Source organism: Rhinopithecus roxellana, chromosome 20, assembly GCF_007565055.1.
Source record: "Rhinopithecus roxellana isolate Shanxi Qingling chromosome 20, ASM756505v1, whole genome shotgun sequence".
Taxonomy (NCBI): Eukaryota; Metazoa; Chordata; class Mammalia; order Primates; family Cercopithecidae; genus Rhinopithecus; species Rhinopithecus roxellana.
In genome coordinates this window covers 46279010-46298467 of record NC_044568.1, presented here as the reverse complement: position 1 = coordinate 46298467, position 19458 = coordinate 46279010, and the positions used below count along the sequence as shown (strand labels likewise).

The 19458-nt window shown below is 51.5% G+C and overlaps 1 protein-coding gene across 5 annotated transcripts; it reads right to left on the bottom strand.

Annotated features, from left to right (window-relative positions):
- Nucleotides 1–5530: 5530 nt before the first annotated feature.
- On the bottom strand, nucleotides 5531–19446 carry KNOP1 (lysine rich nucleolar protein 1). 5 transcript variants are annotated; one of them, XM_030925591.1, is made up of 7 exons: nucleotides 19383–19439; nucleotides 18650–18838; nucleotides 16532–16605; nucleotides 15404–16311; nucleotides 12675–12743; nucleotides 9931–10008; nucleotides 5531–6398 (listed from the first exon to the last, which is right to left on the bottom strand). In XM_030925591.1, exons 4-7 carry the CDS (start codon nucleotides 16307–16309, stop codon nucleotides 6087–6089), a joined length of 1365 nt encoding a protein of 454 aa, XP_030781451.1. In that variant the 5' UTR covers nucleotides 16310–16311; nucleotides 16532–16605; nucleotides 18650–18838; nucleotides 19383–19439; the 3' UTR covers nucleotides 5531–6086. The 5 variants fall into 5 exon arrangements, with proteins under 5 accessions (XP_030781451.1, XP_030781450.1, XP_030781448.1 ...); XM_030925590.1 differs by having other exon boundaries at nucleotides 16532–16601; XM_030925588.1 differs by lacking the exon at nucleotides 16532–16605.
- Between the last annotated feature and the right edge of the window lie 12 nt (nucleotides 19447–19458).

Below are 19458 nucleotides of genomic sequence, written 5' to 3'. Positions count from 1 at the left end.
ACTTCTGACTGTCTTCCTCCAGAAGAGAGAGAACGTGTCTAAATTTATTAGCCTGGTTTGTTTTGCAGCCACAATTCTCAACAGCATGTGATTCTGTCTGCTTTTCTTCCAACAGTTTGGTGGAACCTGATTCTTCTATTACGACTGGTGAGCTTGCACCGACATTTCATTTTGAATCAGTAAAAGCATTCATACCGATTGGTGATTCATACTCTCAGCCCCACTGCCATTGTGAAAATGCATCCACATTGTGGATTTAAAGTGCTGCAAACTATTGTGCTTCTAGAAGATCCACACTGGAACTGGACATAGATTACATTTCATCTTTACTCTGAGAAATACAAGACTACAGTTGAACACCTAGTTAACCTCAGACAGTAAAAGGGGCTAAAAATTTTTTTATAATCAATTTATTGGCTGGGCACGGTGATTCATGCCTGTAATCCCAGGACTTTGGGAGGCCGAGGTGGGTGGATCACCTGAGGTCAGGAATTCGAGACCAGCCTGGCCAACATGGTGAAACCCCGTCTCTACTAACAATACAAAAATTAGCCAGGCGTGATTGCGCACACCTGGAATCCCAGCTACTTGGGAGGCTGAGGCAGGAGAATCGCTTGAACCCAGCAGGCGGAGGTTGCAGTGAGCCGAGATTGCGTCACTGTACTCCAGCCTGGGCAATGAGAGCAAAACATCATCTCAAAAAAATTAAAAAAAGGACAGCAGACACTAATGAATGCCTCTTTCCCTCCCCTCTACTAAATAAATCATACAGAAACTCAGAAAGCATTGTGTGGTGGCTCACATACTCCCAAGTGGCCTTTATTTCACAAAATTCTATTTTTTTTTCTTTTTTTAAGACGGAGTTTCACTGTGTTGCCCAGGCTGGGGTACAATGGTGTGATCTCAGCTCACCCCAACCTCTGCCTCCCGAGTCCAAGCGATTCTCCTGCCTCAGCCTCCTGAGTAGTTGGGATTACAGGAGTGTACCACCACACCTGGCTAATTTTGTATTTTTAGTAGAGATGGGGTTTCTCCATGTTGGTCAGGCTGGTCTCCAACTCCTGACCTCAGGTGATCCGCCCACCTCAGCCTCCCAAAGTGCTGGGATTACAGGCGTGAGCCACCACGCCTGGCCCACAAAATTATTTTCATTAAAATTATTTTATCTACTACTTTTATTGTGTGATGCTATAAAATGAAAAAAACAATTGGCAAATTCACAAATTATGTTCTTCAAGTCATTTCTTCTCTGAGGCTGAACGTGTTGGGTGGCATTAGTTCCCAAGCCTAGGCCAGTGAATTCTTGCTGCTGTCACATTAACCTGAACTTGGACTTTCACATGAGGTCGGGTACCCCCTATACCAAAGGCGCTTCTGAATCTTGTCATGTGACCCCAGCAGAGGCTTAGATTTTGTCCTTGTGTGTGCAGTTTCCCCCAGCCCTTTACTGAATCGATAGGCTGGTCTCTGAAAACACTGGTCTGCATGAGATGAAGTCTATCATTAGGCAGGATGGTGCAGTAAGATGTCAGCCAGAATTGTAGAAAATAAAAATGATGGGGCCCAGGCGCGGTGGCTCATGCCTGTAATCCCAACACTTTGGGAGGCCGAGGTGGGTGGATCATGAGGTCAAGAGATCAAGACCATCCTGGCCAACAACACAGTGAAACTCTGTCTCTACTAAAAATTAAAAAAAAAAAAAAAAAATTAGCTGGGTGTGGTGGTACTCACCTGTAATCCCAGCTACTCAGGAGGCTGAAACAGGTGAATCATTTGAACCCTGGAGGTGGAGGTTGCAATGTGCTGAGATCATGCCTCTGCACTCCAGCCTGGGTGACAGAGCAAGACTCCGTCTCAAAAAAAAAAAAGGAAAGAAAAAGAAAAATAATGGAAACTTCTACATGAGACTTATATTAGGTCTTCTACAAATTGCCACAATTTACTGGCTTAAAACATAATGTTGTCATCTGACGGTTCTATTGGTCTGAAGTCCACCTGGTCTCACTGGGCTAAAATGAAGGCATCAGCAGGGCTACGCTCCTTTCGGGAGGCTCTAGGGGGAGAATCTGCTTCCTTTCCAGCTTCTAGATGGCACATACATTCCTTGGCTTCTGACCCTTCCCTTCCCATCTTCAAAAGCAGCAGTGTCTAGTCAAGTCTTTCTTAAAAGTCTCTTTGACGCGAACTCTTTCTTGCCTTCCTCTTCCACATTGAGGGATCTTTGCGGTTACCTTGGGCCCACCCAGAAATGCAGGATCCTCTTCCTGTTTTAAGGTCGGCTGATTAGCAAACTTAATTCCCTTTTGTTTCGTAACCTAACAAATACACAGGTTCTGAGGATATGTGGTAGGAAGGGGTGTTACTCTGCCAACTTCTTTTGTGAGGACTGTGTCTATTTGGCAAATACTTTTTTTTTTTTTTTTTGAGACAGTGTCTGCTCTGTCACCCAGGCTGAAGCACAGTGATGCAATCATGGCTCACTGCAGCCATGCTGGAGGGTAGTGCTCAAACCAATATTAATTTACAAAGGATGGGAGCTAGAGTGATTCTCCAAAGACAAGATTGCCACAGGGTGGGTGGGGTCCTGCTCATCTGAGCGACGGTGGTCTACACTGGCAGAAAGCAAAAGGACAAGGTTAAGTCCATTCTGAAGACACCCAGCATCGTGGTGTCTTGGCTGCCCAACCTCCACTGGTGAGACTTGAAGTTCTTATGTACATAGAAAAGCAATAAAGCCCCCCCTGTGCAAATGGAGCTCCTAAGCCAGTGGTGATGCTGAGTTAGAAAGTCACACCCTCAGCCAGGCGCGGTGGCTCACGCCTGTAATCCCAGCACTTTGGGAGGCCGAGGCAGGCGGATCATGAGGTCAGGAGATCGAGACCATCCTGGCTAACACAGTGAAACCCCGTCTCTACTAAAAATACAAAAAAGTAGCCGGGCGTGGTGGCGGGTGCCTGTAGTCCCAGCTACTCGAGAGGCTGAGGCAGGAGAATGGTGTGAACCCAGGAAGCGGAGGTTGCAGTGAGCTGAGATCGTGCCACTGCAATCCAGCCTGGGCAACAGAGCAAGACTCTGTCTCAAAAAAAAAAAAAAAAGTCACACACTATTACAGACAGAATTTACACCAGGGGCAAGGCCTGACCATCACACCCTCATGAGAGCTACCAGTCAGCAGGGCTTGGATGGGAGCAACACAGTGGGCATAGGATCACCTTCTCTCCACAATCACCCAAAGATACCTTTTTATTTTTTTGAGACGGAGTCTCTCTGTTGCCCAGGCTAGAGTGTGCAGTGGCGTGACCCCAGCTCACTACAACCTCCACCTCCCGGATTCAAGCGATTCTCCTGCCTCAGCCTCCTGAGTAGCTGGGATTACAAGCCTGTGACACCACACCCACCTGGCTAATTTTTGTTATTTTCAGTAGAGACGGGATTTCACCATGTTGGTCAGGCTGATCTCGAACTCCTGACCTCGTGATCCGCCCACCTCAGCCTCCCAAAGTGCTGGGATTACAGGCGTGAGCCAATGCACCCAGCAGAGTACAACCCTTTTAACAGAGCTAAGGCAGGCCAACATCAGGGTGACCTCTTGGCAAGATAAAAACTATGAATAGAAATGGCTGATTCCAGCTACTCAGGGGGCTGAGGCACGAGAATCACTTGAACCCAGGAAGCAGGGGTTACAATGAGCCGAGATCATGCCACTACACCCCAGCCTGGGCAACCGTGCGAGACTCCATCTCAAAAAAAAAAGAAAGAAACGGCTGGTTCCTGTTTAAACCAGGCACATTCCTATAGTGTTGCTCAAAGTCAGGAGGGATTTGTTTCTCCATCAAAGGAGGAGGTGCCCAGAAGGCGCTCACTCAAATCCAGAACACTGCCTCTTGGGCTTTCCACGGCCTCTCCCATTATGTACCTCAAGGTTGAATCCAGGAAAGAAAGGCCAAGTTCACGTCCTGAGGGAAGTGGCCCAAGTAGGTCTTTGTAGCACACACTCATACAACTATTGACCTGGCCGACGCTTGCGGGTCAGGGCTCAGAGCCAGGGAAACCATCTGAAGTACCTGCCTCACCTCTGCCCAGTGGGCAGCTGTGGACACCATGGCCACCTTACCAGCATCCACTCTTTTTGACTGAGGGGAATCACCACCCTTCCCATGACAGGGGCGGGTGCAGGTATGGGCAGATGACTCATTGCCTGGCAATGGAGGCTTCTGGAAGTTTCCTTGAGACACAAAGAGGCTTTTCTTCCTCTGGAATGTTCTAGGGTCTTGATATGCTGCCTGGAAGTCTTACTGCCATCTTTGTACTAGCCTTGATGAAGCCAACACTGGGGATGATGAAGATAATGCTTCCTTGACGGGCTGCTGAACCAGGCCCTCATCAGGCCTTCCTGCCACGTGAGACTGAACTTTCTGGCCATCGAGGCCTGCCTGGGCTGGGATGTCTGTAGGAGGCGTGTACAGGCTGAACGATCATGAAAATGTCCCAGTCAGAACCTGTCTTTTGGGATGCAAAAAGCTAGGTGAATGGAAAGAAGGTGGTCACAGACAGTCATGTGCAACTTCAGCCACGACCTGGAGCTCTCTGAGGCTTGCTGCAGAGTCCAGACTTGGAAACACCATCCCAACAGCTAATGAGGCAACTTCCCGTGTCATCTCCACATGTTCATCTCCTCCTGGCATTCAATACCCACCTACAGAAGTCACCTGGGATTCTCTTCCTTGTGATAAAAAAGAATCTCATCAGATACATCCCTGGGGCTGGACACGGTGGCTCACACCTGTGATCCCAGCACTGGGGGGCCGAGGCAGGAGGATGAGTTGAGTCCAAGAGTCTGGGACCAGCCTGGACAATATAGTGAGACCCCCATCTCTAAAAAAATTTTAAAAACTAGCTGGTTGTTATGGTGCACACTTGCAGTCCCAGCTACTTGGGAGGCTGAGGTGGGAGGATCGCTTAACCTGGATAGGTAGTTGTCGCAATAAGCCATGATATGCCACTACACTCCAGCCTGGGTGACAGAGTGAGACCCTATCTCAAAAAACACACACACACACGTCCCTGGGAATCTGTCATTGGTTCATTTGCAGGACTAACCACTCTTCCTAAAATGCCTTGTTCAGAATCCAGTCAAAGCACAAAAAGACAAAATCCTACCTCAGCACTTAGGGCCAAAGGGAGGCCAGTGGAAAAGGCAGGACGGGTTTAGAGGTACATTTCCCAGCAGCAGCAGCAGCTCAGCCACATGTTTGGCAACAACTCAGACACCTCTCAGCTATGAGAGACAACAACTCATAGCTGCTCTATGACAGGGGAAAGGAAAAGGAAGAAAAAGGAGCTTGCAATTCTCCGTTCCTCATTCACTCCACTTTTTATCAGAGATGCAGACTTGTCATAAAACTTTTTCCTCAATCTAAAGACATTTCAATCCCCAACGAGGATTCTGGTGGAAATTCCCTAAAGGGAACATTCAGAGTGGCGAACAGAGAACTTAGGGCTTCGGGTACAAAAGTACAACACCCTGCACTTAGTGGCTGGGTGACCCCAGGCAATTTTATTACTTTATCCCTGAACCTCACTTGCCTCATCTATAAGATGGGGCTAATAATAGCACCCATTTCATAATTATGAAGATTAAATACATTATGGAAAACACTAGTATTTGCCTAGCACCTGCTAAACACTCAACAAAGGTTAACTGCACAGTACCGATGTCTCAAACAGGGACGGAATGTTTAACACAGAAAACAGGAGGTTTTAGCCACTCACTCATTCTCCTGGCTCCCGAAATATGAGCTGCCCCACCCCAGTTCATCCAAGCCCATCAAGATAGTTGTCCTTGTCCTTAATCTCCACAGGTGTTCAATGTGAGCCAACTGTCAGATGGCTTTCATTTGCACAACTGAGTAAACCATTTATGCCTAGTGTTCCATTACTGGAACGCTAAGCTTATGGGAGTTATTTATATCCTGCTGCTGGAGGTCATCACCAAGATCTGATTTTTCACAAAAAGAAATTTATAATCTCCAACATAAATGTAATAAAGCAATTGTGGCAGTTTTTGGGGGACAAAACTCTCGAGTTTAATCTTCCAGCTTGACTGACTTGGAAGCGTTCCTGTCAATGTAAAAGATCTTGTTGGGGGCAGTGGAGAAGCCAAGGCCGGCTCCGCGGCTGTACTTCCAGCTCATGGCCCGGTCGTAGTCCCGCTGCAGATTCTGCTGCAGGCTGTCAGCCGCCTTCTTGCTGAGGGCCATGTTGGGCCTTGCAGTCATGCTGGGGGCGCGGTTGAACGGAGGGGACAGGTTTTTGAAGCCACCCATAAGTCTGAGAAATTTCAGTTTCTGGTCTTCGTTCTCAAAACCAGCAGTATCCCACTGGCCAAACTGGGTTCCCTGGGAGAAGAGGAAGAAGGTGGCTATTTCCCTTGAGTCCAAAGCCCTTTCCTTCCCTTGACCCCAGCCTCATCAGGGAGGGCCCAGCAGATTAGACGGCTGCTGTGTACCAGGCACAGTGCTAATAAGCTCAATAGTGGATTATTCCATTAATCCTAACGACAGCCCTATGAGAACATGCTGTTATTCCCATTGCACGGAGCAGGAAATAGAGGTCTGCAGCTTAGCTGGAGACAGAAACCTAACTAGTGACCCCCAAAATTCAAGGCCAGGTCCAGCCAACACCACTGCCCACCTCTGCACACAGAGCTGCCTTTCTGCCTTCCTCCTCCTTTCCTAACTCATGGCACACAGCACAGTGTGCCTCACTTCACAACACAGCACACTCCCCCCACCCGCCTACAAGCGCACTCCCCCCACCTCCCTACACAGCACACCTCCCCCCACCACGCTACACAGCACACTCCCCCCACCTCCCTTCACAGTGCACTCTCCTCAATCACCCTACAGCGCACTCCCCCCACCACCCTACACAGTGCACCTCTCCCAACCACCTCACACAGCACACCTCCCCCCACCACCCCACACAGCGCACCTCCCCCCACCACCCCACACAGCGCACCTCCCCCCAACTCCCTACACAGCGCACCTCCCCCACCACCCTACACAGAGCACTCCCCCGGCCTCCCTTCACAGCGCACCTCCCCCCGCCTCCACCCACAGCGCACTCCCCCAACCACCCCACACAGCGCACCTCCCCCCACCTCGCACCTCCCCCCACCTCCCCACACAGCGCACCTACCCCCGCCTCGCCACACAGCGCACCTCCCCCTACAGAGCACCTCCCCCCACCACCCCACAGCGCACTCCCCCCACCACCCCACACAGCGCACCTCCCCCTACAGCGCACCTCCCCCCACCACCCTACACAGCGCACTCCCCCAGCCACCCCACACAGCGCACCTCCCCCCACCTCGCACCTCCCCCGACCTCCACACACAGCGCCTCCCCACACATCTCACCTCCCCTCACCGTGCACGTCACAAGACAGCACACCTCCCCCACGTCCCCACAGGGCGCACCTCCCCTGCAACACAGGGCACCCCAGAGCCCAGCAGCCGGGCCCTCAACCAGCAGCCTAACGTTTGGGTGAGTTGGAGGGTGGGAGAGGGCGAGTGGGAATCTGAAGTGTGCTTCTCAGAAGCACTGTTTTATAGCAGGAAGGGGTGCAGGCCCACGGGGGTAAAGGTCACACAGCCAAGTGAGACTGAGCCAAGCCCAGGAACTCGGGGGTCCCCATTCCAGCCAGAGTGCTCTACCACCTATGTGCAAGAAAATGCAGGAGAGCCCCTCCAGACCCCCTTCCCAGGTCTGCGAGAGAGGAAAGAAACTCACCTCCCAAGAAGACTGACTCTGAAGTCAGGCAGACCCGGGAGGAAGCCTCCCCTGGGTGACCCTGCTCAAGTCCCCTCATCTCTCTGAGCCTCAGTGTCTTCATCTCTAAGCGGGGGTCATAACATCCCCCTCATAGGGCATATGTCAGATTTGACACCAAAAGCCCAGTGCACAATGCATGGCACACCTGAAGCCCTCAGTGACTGGCCACTCCTCTCCCCCTACCCCACCCAGACTGTGGACCCCATGACGCCTGGCAACTTTCAGCTCACAAGCCAGATACCAGCCCAGCACTTATTCCTGGGTTGGCTGTGGGAGAATAAGAACCAGTTGTCACTACAGCTGACCTGAGTGAAGCAATGACACATTCTCTCAGCTTCATGGTGGCCCAGATGCAGGAATAATGACAGCTCCCCTGCCCTGCAGTTTCTAGAGTGAGAGGCTGTCTATGACCACCCCACATGGGTTTTGGGGAGAGCAGGAGACTGCTAGCTGGTCCTGGGTGAACCAGCACTTCTGACGGCTGCTGCCCACCCAGAGGGCCACTTCACCACACGTCTCAGTGGCATGGCATGTCCTATCCCCTGTGCCCCAGGATCACTCTCCTGACGTCCTTCCAGGGACAGCCCCCAGGACATCAGCGCCAAATCATGCTGCCTTTTTTTTTGCCTTTTCTATTCAAGCTGGATGTCCCATCAGCTGGGCTCAGCTTAGCAGGGTGACCTGGAGAGAAAGGGCACTCCAAGGCAGGACCCATAACAAAGCCCCACTCCATACCCCACCGGGCCAGGGTACGAGTCCCATTTTACAGGCGTGGACAGAGGCTCAGGGGAAGGCCAGAGTTCCACCACTAGACAGTGGCGGAGCCAGTAGTGATTTCAGATCTTTTGATTCTTTTCTGAATGCTCTGACAGAGCCGGAAGACCAGCCTTATTGGTCACTCAGACCCTTCTTTTCCTCTCCCTGAAATCCAATCTATGAACAAGTCCCGCCAGCTGTGCCTCCAAAGTAAATCACCAAGCTGTTTTCTTTCTCTTTCCTCTGCCACCATCCTCAGGCTGGGCTGCAGCCTAAGGGCTGAGCCTTCTACCAGGTCTTCCCGCTTGCCATGTCAATGCCCTCCAGCCAATCCCACTTTGCCAGATCCCAGGCCAGCTCTCTACCATGGCCGATGAGGCCGAGGCCTGTGGCCTGCAGCCCTCTCGTCCCTCGTCCCAGCTACAGTGCAGTGCCTCACTGGCCTTCCCTACAGATCACTCCAGATCCTTTCCTACCTTAAGGGTCTGCACCGGCCACTGGCCTCACTGAAACGCTCTTCCCCTGGTCTCCTGAGGGCTGGAGCCCCTGCACCCTGAACATCTCTGGACACACGTTACCATCTCCGAGCCCTCGCCCATCGGTTGCAGCCCCCGCCCGCAGTCTCTCTCCAACTCACTGTACTGTTTCCTTCTCCTGACCGCTACTGCCACCTCAACTGATCCTCCTTTCCTTGTTTGCTGAGCACTTCCCTGCCACGCTCACCCAGCTCTCGCCTCTGGACCGTGAGTGCGATGATGGGGATCACATGGGCTTCGTCTGCTCCATGTCCAGCACCCAGCACAGAGCTCCACTGAACCCCAGCAGGGCCCCAGCCTGCCAACCTCGCACTCTCCGACCTCATGATCCTCGCACCCTCCTCCCTCCTGAGAGATCTTCTCAGGCCTGGCTTGGACATTTCCCAGTCAGACTGGATCTGAAAACCAGGCCTAAGAGAGGCCACTACCACCCCTCACCTCTGCCTCTTGCCCCTGTTCCTAACAGCCCTCCGAGGACATTGTCCACCACTGGCAAGAGCTCGCTGGAATGTGTCCTCGGTGATTAATCCTTAGGACACCACCTCAGTCCAGGGCTGAGACAAAGGTTCAGGCAGCTTATCTGACGGGTCAGCTCTCTAGGAGGGAGGCAAGCGCCCCTTTCAGAAGGAAGGAAATTAGTTCAGGACAAATTGTGCTATGGAGGGAGCCAGCTGCAGGCTGGGGCTGCCTCTGGGGCCTGGACACACTTGGTTCTCCTGCTCCACTCCTCATGCTGGAGGCGAGGGGAGGCGTCGGGAGGTTGAGCATGCGACCTCCTCGCAGAGCCCTAGCCCCAAACTTACCGTCCACTTCCTGGTTTCAGAAGCTTCCGTTTTGCCTGACTCACGATCAATCTCTTCTTGCAAGGCCTTTCGCCTCACCTGGGCAAGAAGGATGACAGAAGAGGGCCATCAGACACAGAGATCTTTCAAGTTTAAAACCGAGGACAGAGACAGGGCTGGGGAAACGGAGCATGGGAGGAACTAACGCAGTTTGACTCTGCTACAGACGATAGGAAGCTGCTATCAAAATATTCTCTTAGCATCTCAAGAGCTGTAGCCCCTTGGCCTACACTGGGCAGGCTCATTTATCCTCTTTAGCCTCTTAAGAATGAATTTTCCTAGAAACTGAGGCTTAATCACTTCACCATTAGAACAGTTTTTGTTTGTAGCAGCCATGTGAGATGGAGACTTTCCCAAAATGCAACGCCAAAGCACCGCCTTCTTGTGCAGAAGACACCATAGTTAACTTTTGTGATGGTACAAGTGTTTTCTACAAAGAAAACAGGCTGTGGAGTCAGGCAGAGGGTAGTCTTTATGTATATATGTATTTACTGAGACAGAGTCTTGCTCCATCACCCAGGCTGGAGTATAGTGGTGCGATCGCAGTTCACTACAACCTCTGCCTCGCAGGCTCAAGTGATTCTTCCGCCTCAGCCTCCCAGTAGCTGGGACTACAGGTGTGCACCACTGCACCTGGCTAATTTTTATATTTTTAGTACAGAGGTGGTTTCGCCATGCTGGCCAGGCTGGTCTCGAACTCCTGGCCTCAAGCAATCCACCCGTCTTGGCCTCCCCAAGTGCTGGGATTACAGGCGTGAGCCACGTGCCTATCCAGAGGCTAGTTTGAATCCCCGCACTGCCATTAACTAGCTGTGTGGCCTTGGGTAAGTCACTCAACCTTTCTTTTTTTTTTTTTTTTTTGAGACGGAGTCTCGCTCTGTCGCCCGGGCTGGAGTGCAGTGGCCGGATCTCAGCTCACTGCAAGCTCCGCCTCCCAGGTTTACGCCATTCTCCTGCCTCAGCCTCTGGAGTAGCTGGGACTACAGGCGCCCGCCACCTCGCCCGGCTAGATTTTTTGTATTTTTTTTTTAGTAGAGACGGGGTTTCACCGTGTTAGCCAGGATGGTCTCGATCTCCTGACCTCGTGATCCACCTGTCTCGGCCTCCCAAAGTGCTGGGATTACAGGCTTGAGCCACCGTGCCCGGCCGTCACTCAACCTTTCTAAACACTGGTCTATTTATCCACAATAGATGGACCTATCAGCTACCTTGAAGGGTAAATAAGAAAAACAAGGGTAAATAAGAAAAATATCTATGTAGATATCTAAGAAGAATATCTACGTAAATATCCAGTAGAGCACCTGGCACACAGTAGTTCCATCTCATACGTGGTTGCCAGCATGGCTCCAGGCCGCCACTGGAGCACCAATTGAGCAATTAATTGCTGCTATTTTTTTTCTTTTTTCTGAGACGGAGTCTCGCTCTGTCGCCCAGGCTGGAGTGCAGTGGCCGGATCTCAGCTCACTGCAAGCTCCGCTTCCCGGGTTTACGCCATTCTCCTGCCTCAGCCTCCCGAGTAGCTGGGACTACAGGCGCCCGCCACCTTGCCCAGCTAGTTTTTTGTATTTTTTTTAGTAGAGACGGGGTTTCACCGTGCTGGCCAGGATGGTCTCGATCTCCTGACCTCGTGATCCACCCGTCTCGGCCTCCCAAAGTGCTGGGATTACAGGCTTGAGCCACCGCGCCCGGCCTAATTGCTGCTATTTATTAAGCACAGATATGAGGCCGGCCAGTGCCGACTGCCTCACAAACATGGCCTCATTTGGTTTTCACAGCAGCCTGTGACGGTCCATGCTGTCATGAGCCCCACTTCACAGACGGGGAAAACGAGGGTCGGTGAGATCAGTGCCTGCCCAGGTCCCCCAGTCAGTAATGGTCTAACACCAGGCCCATATGGCTACCCCTATGCCCTGCCAGGCCTCGAGGTCCAGGATCATAAAAATCCCCCAAGTTGCCGGGCACAGTGTCTCACGCCTGTAATCCCAGCGCTTTGGGAGGCTGAGGCGGGTGGATCATGAGGTCAGGAGATGGAGACCATCCTGGCTAACATGGTGAAACCCCGTCTCTACTAAAAATACAAATAAAAATTAGCTAGGCGTGGTGGCGGGCCTGTAGTCTCAGCTGCTCGGGAGGCTGAGGCAGGAGAATGGCATGAACCCGGGAGGCTGAGGCAGGAGAATGGCATGAACCCGGGAGGCGGAGCTTGCTGCACTCCAGCCTGGGCGACAGAGCAAGACTCCGTCTCAAAAAAAAAAAAATCCCCTAAGGCCAAAAAGTCCAGTTCCCGCAGGGATGCATTTGCCAGGGAATCTGGGCACGACAGAAGCAGAAGCTGATTCACAACAAAACTTCTCCTCTGAATGCTCCTGAATTAGCCCAGGGGGTGGCAGCATGTGGGCCTGGCTGAGCATGTGTCACCTGCCCAGCTGCAGGGTCTTAGGGACATGTCCCCCACATCCTGCAGCAAGTAACGGAATGGCCAGTCGGGCCTCTCAGCCACGGCAGCCAGAAGGGCCCCCAGCGTGAAGATGGGGAAAGCACGCATTCCCTGCCCGGGAGGTGTGCGTTGGCGGTTAGCCCAGTGGCCTCTGGAGTCCCTGGTGCCCCTGAGACCAGGATCACATAGCCAGTCTGTCAGGCGGCAAGTGAGACTCCAGGGGTGGCAGGAGGCAGCGGGAGAGGCCTGAGGAGGGTCTGGACTATACCTGGTCTATGTGCGCCTCGTCCATGTTGCCTTTCTTTTCCAACACCACCTCTAAGTCCGTGTCTGTTTCCTGCAGGAGAGGGCAGAGCTGGGTAAGGTTCAAGTTTACAATGAATCGCCTCTGCCCCTGCACCCAGCGGGGTGAGACCATGACAAAGTCCAGAAAAGACCTCAGACCATGGCATCACCCCCAGCCCTGCCACCCAGAAACATCTCATAGTCAGCAAAGTCCTTCCCATCCCTTCTCTTCCACAATTCTCCTGCAAAACAGCAGTATTAACCTATTTGACAGATGAAGAAACTGAGGCTCAGACAGGTAAAGTGACTACAAGGTTACCCCATGGCTCAGGGACCTGGTGATTCTAACCCACATCTCCTGACCCAGGGCTTTGTGTCCGACCTTTCCCACTATACACGTCACTTATCTCCTATGGTGACACCAAACTAGAGGACAGAGGCGGAAGACCACACTCATGTGCACCACGCTCTCCCACCCGCCTTGGCCCTGAAGACACCCTCCAACAGCGAGACCTCAGGCCAGCCACTCTCTTGGGGTTCTTCAGTCATGACAAATGCTGACATTTCATGTGTCCTCACTTGAGAGGTGGGCTCTGCCTCGCACCTAGCGTCACGTGTGTGATGACCCTGGAGGCCCTCTCCATTCCCATCACTCATCCAGTCCTGGAACACATGTGCATTTGCCGGACTGGGTGGGCTGCTGTGGGAGGTACAGTCCCCCTCACAGATGTTAAGCAGAGGGAACTGCCTTTCATTGAGCTCCTGGGAGAAGGGATTCTAGAGTCTGATGGTGGCTGGGCCCAAGCTTCTAGGGTTCCTCCCAACTCCAAGCTTCTGAATAAAGGAAGATGCTGGTAAAACCAAGGCTAATGGACTAGGGCAAAGCTGGAGAAATCCCAGTAACCAAAGCTAACACCTGGAGGCCTTTGATATGGAGGCCACCCCCCCCGGTTCCCCCTCTAACTGAGCAATGGCTGGTTCAAGGTCACCCAGCAGATTGCTGCAGAGTTGGGAAGAGAATCTGGGGTTTATGCTAATAGAAGATGGTCATTTCTGGGGCTCTAATAGTACCTGCTTCTATAAGAGGTTACATAGATGATTTCTGAGAAGGGATAAATGCTAACTTCTGAAGCCAGACTAGCTGAGTTTGAATCCCAGCTCCACCTCTTGCCAGCTGCCTGACCTTAGACAAGGTATTAAGTCTCTGGAGCCTCAGTTTCCTGATCTGTTAAATGGGGGTGCCCACAGCAGCTACCTCACCAGACAGGTAGGAGGATGAAATGGGTTGATACATGGCAGTCTGGGCATACAGTAAGCACTCAAGAAATGTCAGCCACCGGCCACACGGAAGGGCCGGACACTGTCTGGAGCAGGACACACACCATCCTGTTTCTGCCCACACGTCTGCACACACCTGAGGATGGGAATGGGGGCCTGGACCTGGAAGGGGCTCAGCTGGGAAAGGCTGTGGGTCTGGGGAGCCCCCAGCCCTCCGGCTCGCCTCAGGTCTCCCTCTCTCACTCCAAGCAGCGTGGCAGGCTGAAGACAGCGGGTGTCTGGTTTTCACCAAGCCATCATCTGTTCCTTCCCTCCTGGTAACAGAACTCCAGTTTTCCTCTCAGAAACTGCGTTCCCGCATCTCAGACAGTGCGGTTTAGTTGTGACTGACACCCCCTGCCCTTCACCTCAAGTTTTTTTTTTTTTTTTTTGAGACAGTCTCACTCTGTCACCCAGTCTGGAATGCAGTGGTGTGATCTTGGACCACTGCAACCTCCACCTCCCGGGTTCAAGCGATTCTCATGCCTCAGCCTCATGAGTAGCTGGGAATACAGGCGCCTGCCACCATGCCCAGCTAGTTTCTGTATTTTTAGTAGAGACAGGGTTTCACCATGTTGGCCAGGCTGGTCTCGAACTCCTGGCCTCAAGTGATCTGCCTGCCTTGGTCTTCCAAAGTGCTGGAATTATAAGCATGAGCCACTGCACCCGGCCACCTTTGGTTTTAGATTGGAGCTTCTGGATAGACTGACCCAACTGAGGCCTGTGACAGTGGCCCTGAGACTTCTGTCATAGTTTCACAGGGGCCACCTTCTTCCTTTGGGGGTGGCTGAACTGCTGGGATGAAAGCCTGGAGCTGCCAGGACCATGAAGCCATGATGTGATGGAGGAGGAGGAAGAGGATGGGCCATACACCAAGATAGAAAAATACAAAGCCCAGAGCTGAGGAAGTCTCATACAGGCATCTCCTGCTCCCCAAATCTATTTGATTTATCAATTTTGTACACTGAGCTCTGATGATACTCAGATAGCCACAGGCACTGTTATCTCACGTTACTTGGTTCCTGAGTTTTGGATAGCAAGTGGCAAGGGTTCAGAAAGCAAGGGATTCATCTGTAAAATTGATCCCAGTTAATTCAGACCCTGATGGCAAACAGGGAAAACTTGGCTGGTTTCAGTAGCAAAGGATACCTGCAATTATCGATGATACTGCATGAGCCCCTGGATCCAGCCATACCTGAAGCTAGTGTAACCATAACCTTTCCAATTGCATATGTCAATAAACTCCCTATTCTAGCTGAAATTAATTTAACCAGGGTTTTAGCTACAAGCATGAGTACTCGTGCATGTGCAAACATGCACACATGCCTACACACCCCTCCCAAGCCCCACCCTTGATTCTCCCATGGCAGAGTCCATTTCTGAAGAAAAACCTACCTCCTTCCAAGGGTCTCCTGCTACCCCACTCTCTTTCCTCTTCTTCTTCTTCCTTTTGAGTGCTGGCTCCTCGATGACTGGCTGCTCTACCTTCTTCTTGGACTTCATCTTTTTCTTTGTGGAGACCTTAGGGTCATCACTTATGGGGATGTATTCTGGAGCCTCAACTTTGACTGGCTTCTTTTTACTTCCTTTCCTAGGGCTGCTCTCCATGGACCGGGAGGGCTTGGAGTGGCCTGGGAGGGTGTCTTCCTCCTGGTGGATTTTTTTTTTCTTCTTCACCTTCCCGTTGTGTTCTCTGGGGCTCTTCCGCTTCCGTTTCTGCCCCAAGGCTGCCTGTCCCTCATCCTTCTTTCCCATTGAGCAAGTGTCCGCAACATCCCTGGCCTCGCAGAACCAAGGGTCCTGGACTGAGAAGGCTGTGGGATCCCGGGCCCCCTTTTTCTCCTTCTTGTGTTTTTTGAGCTTCTTGCCAACTCTGGTTTCCTCCTCACTCTGTCTAGGGTCTGGGGAGGTTTTCACCCCAGAGGCATGGGACATGGCCAGAGGTGACTTCTTCTTTTTCTTCTCCCCGCTGAGGAACTCCAAGTGGCCAAGCACCTGCTTCCTGGGGCTGGGTGACTTCTCTGTCCGTCTGGCATGCAGCATTGTCTCAGGTTCTACATGCCCCTCGCAAAGGGTGCTGAGACCCGTCTTTTTCTTCTTCTTTTTCTTCACTAGAGGCATCTCAGGTGCCTGCCCATGGACCACACTCTTAGAGGGGGATGTGGCTTTTAGAGAAGAAACGTCGGCAAAGTCATCATCATTGTTTACAACGGAGTACCGAGTCTCTGGTTCTTTGACCACTTTCTTCTTCTTTTTCTTCTCTGGGAGCCCAGGGTCTACTTTGTGTGTCTTGGTGATCATACCTCAAAAAACAAATGATACAAGTTACCCTATACCAAGCCATCCTGTGTTCAGTTCTACTAAACATTGCCAAGAGCCATGTTTCTTTGAGTGGGTGGACTAAGCATTACGGGATAGGGAAAATGGACATGATTCCTTTAGAGCAAAAAAAGAAATACTATAGAAACAGCATAAATTTTAAATCCAGACAGCCCTACATTCAAACCTAAATGGTTCTCTCACCTTAAGTAAATCAGCTAACCTCCCGGAGCCTCAATTTCTTCATCTGGAAAATGGGGGAATATAACACCTCCTTCCTCAAAAGGGTGTTGAAAAGAGAAATGAGACAACACATGGAAAGTGCTTGGTACATTGTTAAATCCCTTTTTCTTTTTCTTTTTTTTTTTTTGAGACAGAGTCTTGCTCTGTCGCCCAGGCTGGAGGGCAGTGGCATGATCTCGGCTCACTGAAACCTCCGCCTCCTGGGTTCAAGTGATTCTCCAGCCTCAGCCTCCCCTGAGTAGCTGGGATAACAGACACCCGCGATCACACCCAGCTGATTTTTTTTTTTCTTTTTTAGGAGAGACGTGGTTTCACCATGTTGGCCAGTGACCAAACTCCTGACCTCAAGTGATCTGCCCACTTCAGTCTCCCAAAGTGCTGGGATTACAGGCATGAGCCACCTTGCCTGGCCTAGTTTCACCGTTTTTAAAATGTGAAGTTGATTGCCAACACTGAATGAGTCACAGTGATACACAGTACTGAGGGCACCCAGCTTGTCTTGGACAGATATCATGGAAGCACCTGTGAGAAAGGGCTGTGGGGTCCTCAATACCCTTCAGCGTCCAGCTGGACCACTTCTCTCACTCCAGTCTCCAGCCAAGTTCCTGCTGCTCCCTGCACTAGACATGCCCAGAATCTAGAAGCAAAATATCCCAAAATATCTAACAGGCAGTTAGGATTATGGGAGGGAAAAGAAAAGCTTCTCCATCCTGCAGCCCTCCTCAGCTTCAGAACCTACAGGGTCCACACTGGAGCTGGCTCATTGTTAAGAGTTTCAAAGAGCCAGGCTAGGCCTGAGCTACAGGTCAAGTTCATTCATAATCCACTCCAGGAGCACCTTGGAGAGTCAGGGGAATAACTACTCATTCATTCCTGTCTGCCCTGTTTCTTGGTTTATTTCCAGCATCCTGCTCAGTGCCTGGCACATACCAGGTGCTCAATAAATACTTACTGAATGAATGAATACATGCTAGAGAGACAGAGATGAACAACATAAAACACCACCCATCAAGAAGTAGGTGTGGGAGGAAATAAGGTTTAATAACAGTGATACAGGTGATAAAAGCAAGTGGTAAGGTCAGGGTGGTGGAGGTTGTATAAACTGTCCTACCAGTTGTCAGGAAAATTTCTGAAGAACAACTGCAGGATGGTGCTATGAATCCCTGAGACAAAGGTACTGAAGGCAAGTGGCTGAAGGGACAGGCTTGACTGGACAGATGCTTTGGAGACGTTCACTGGACAGGTGAATATATGGATGAGGTGTGTTTGGGTGACTGTGCTGACATGGGTGACATAAAGTTAGGAATGTATGAGTGGTGATTAACCCTTGAACAGAACAAGCCTGAGACAAGACCTCAAGAAATACAGTAGTCCCTGGCCCAATCCCAGGTTTCCCATTCCCAGGTTTCAGTTACCCCTGGTCAACCCCGGTCCCAAAATAGGTGAGCACAACACACCAAGTTATCTTGAGAGGGAGATCACACGCGTGCAACTTTTATTACAGTATACTGTTGTAATTGTTCTATTTTATTACTAGCTAGATTGTTGGTAATCTTTCACTGTACCTAATTTTTTGTGAGACAAGGTCTCGCTCTGTTGCCCAGGCTGGAGTGCAGTGGCATGATCTCGGCTCACTGCAACCTCCACCTCCGGGGTTCAAGCAATTCTCACACCTCAGCCTCCTGAGTAGCTGGGATTACAGGCATATACCACCACGCCCCGCTAATTTTTGTATTTTTAGTAGGGACAGGGTTTTACTATGTTGGCCAGGCTGGTCTCTAACTCCTGGCCTCAGGTGATCCGCCCACCTCGGCCTCCCAAAGTGCTGGGATTACAGGTGTGAGCCACCGCACCCTGCCCTACTGTGCCTAACTTACAAACTTTGCCACAGGTAGTATACAAAAGAAAAAACATAGTCATATTTAGTTATATTTAGGGTTCGGTACTATTTGTGGTTTCAGGCATCCACTGGGGGTTTAGGAACGTACTGCCCGGGGATAACGGGGGAGGGGGACTATTGTATTGGCATTTAAATAAGTGGGCAGAGATAAAGGAGCTTGCAAAGAAGAAGGTGCAAACCTTGAAATAGTGTAGTCAAGAAAGCCAAGACGACTTCAGAACAGGGGAGTGGCCAAGAGATCTGGTAAGAACAAAGAATCCACCGGGAAGTTGCGGATCAACTCTTAATCCCCTTCTCTCCCCATCTCTGCCATTTAGAAAATATGGATAGCATCATCCTCTTGAGCCCTGCGACCAAATGCATTCACTCTTTCAAAGAGAAAGGAAAAGAACATTACAGTGCATCTCCTGCAAACACATATGCTTTCTCCAAAAGCGCTTTTAAATTCCCGCGGCAGCCTTGTGAGGATCATTGTAAATACCCGAGCTCACAAGCTCCAGAGACTAATAATTCACTTGCCCTAGGTTCCAAAGCCATCAAGTGGAAAACAGGAGATTGGAATTCCGCCCACAGGACTCCAAAGCCTGTGCAGCAACACCCCACTCCCCCGTAGGATCACTGGCAGGACGCGCGGGAGCCAGGAAGTCAGATCGGTGCCTCCAGGGCTCCCATGCGCCCAAGCCTCCGCAGCAACACACTGGGAGGGATTACGTGGGGTCCCAGGCCCGGCTCTGAGGCGGGAAAACTTTCTGGAGGCGGCGGCCGCAGGCCAGAGCGGGCGCGCACCGACTGAAGGGGTCGGATTTAGGGATGCGGGTGGCCCGCATTTCCCCGTCTTCCCTGCCGCGCACTTCCTCTGGTGCAATCTCCAGACCCTGCGCCGGCCCGCCTGCAACGCACCCTGGCACTCACCGGTGGGCGAAATTTCCCCGCCTCCACGTGAGAGCCCACTCCGCCGCGACCCGGAAGTCCACTTCGAGTCGCCGGC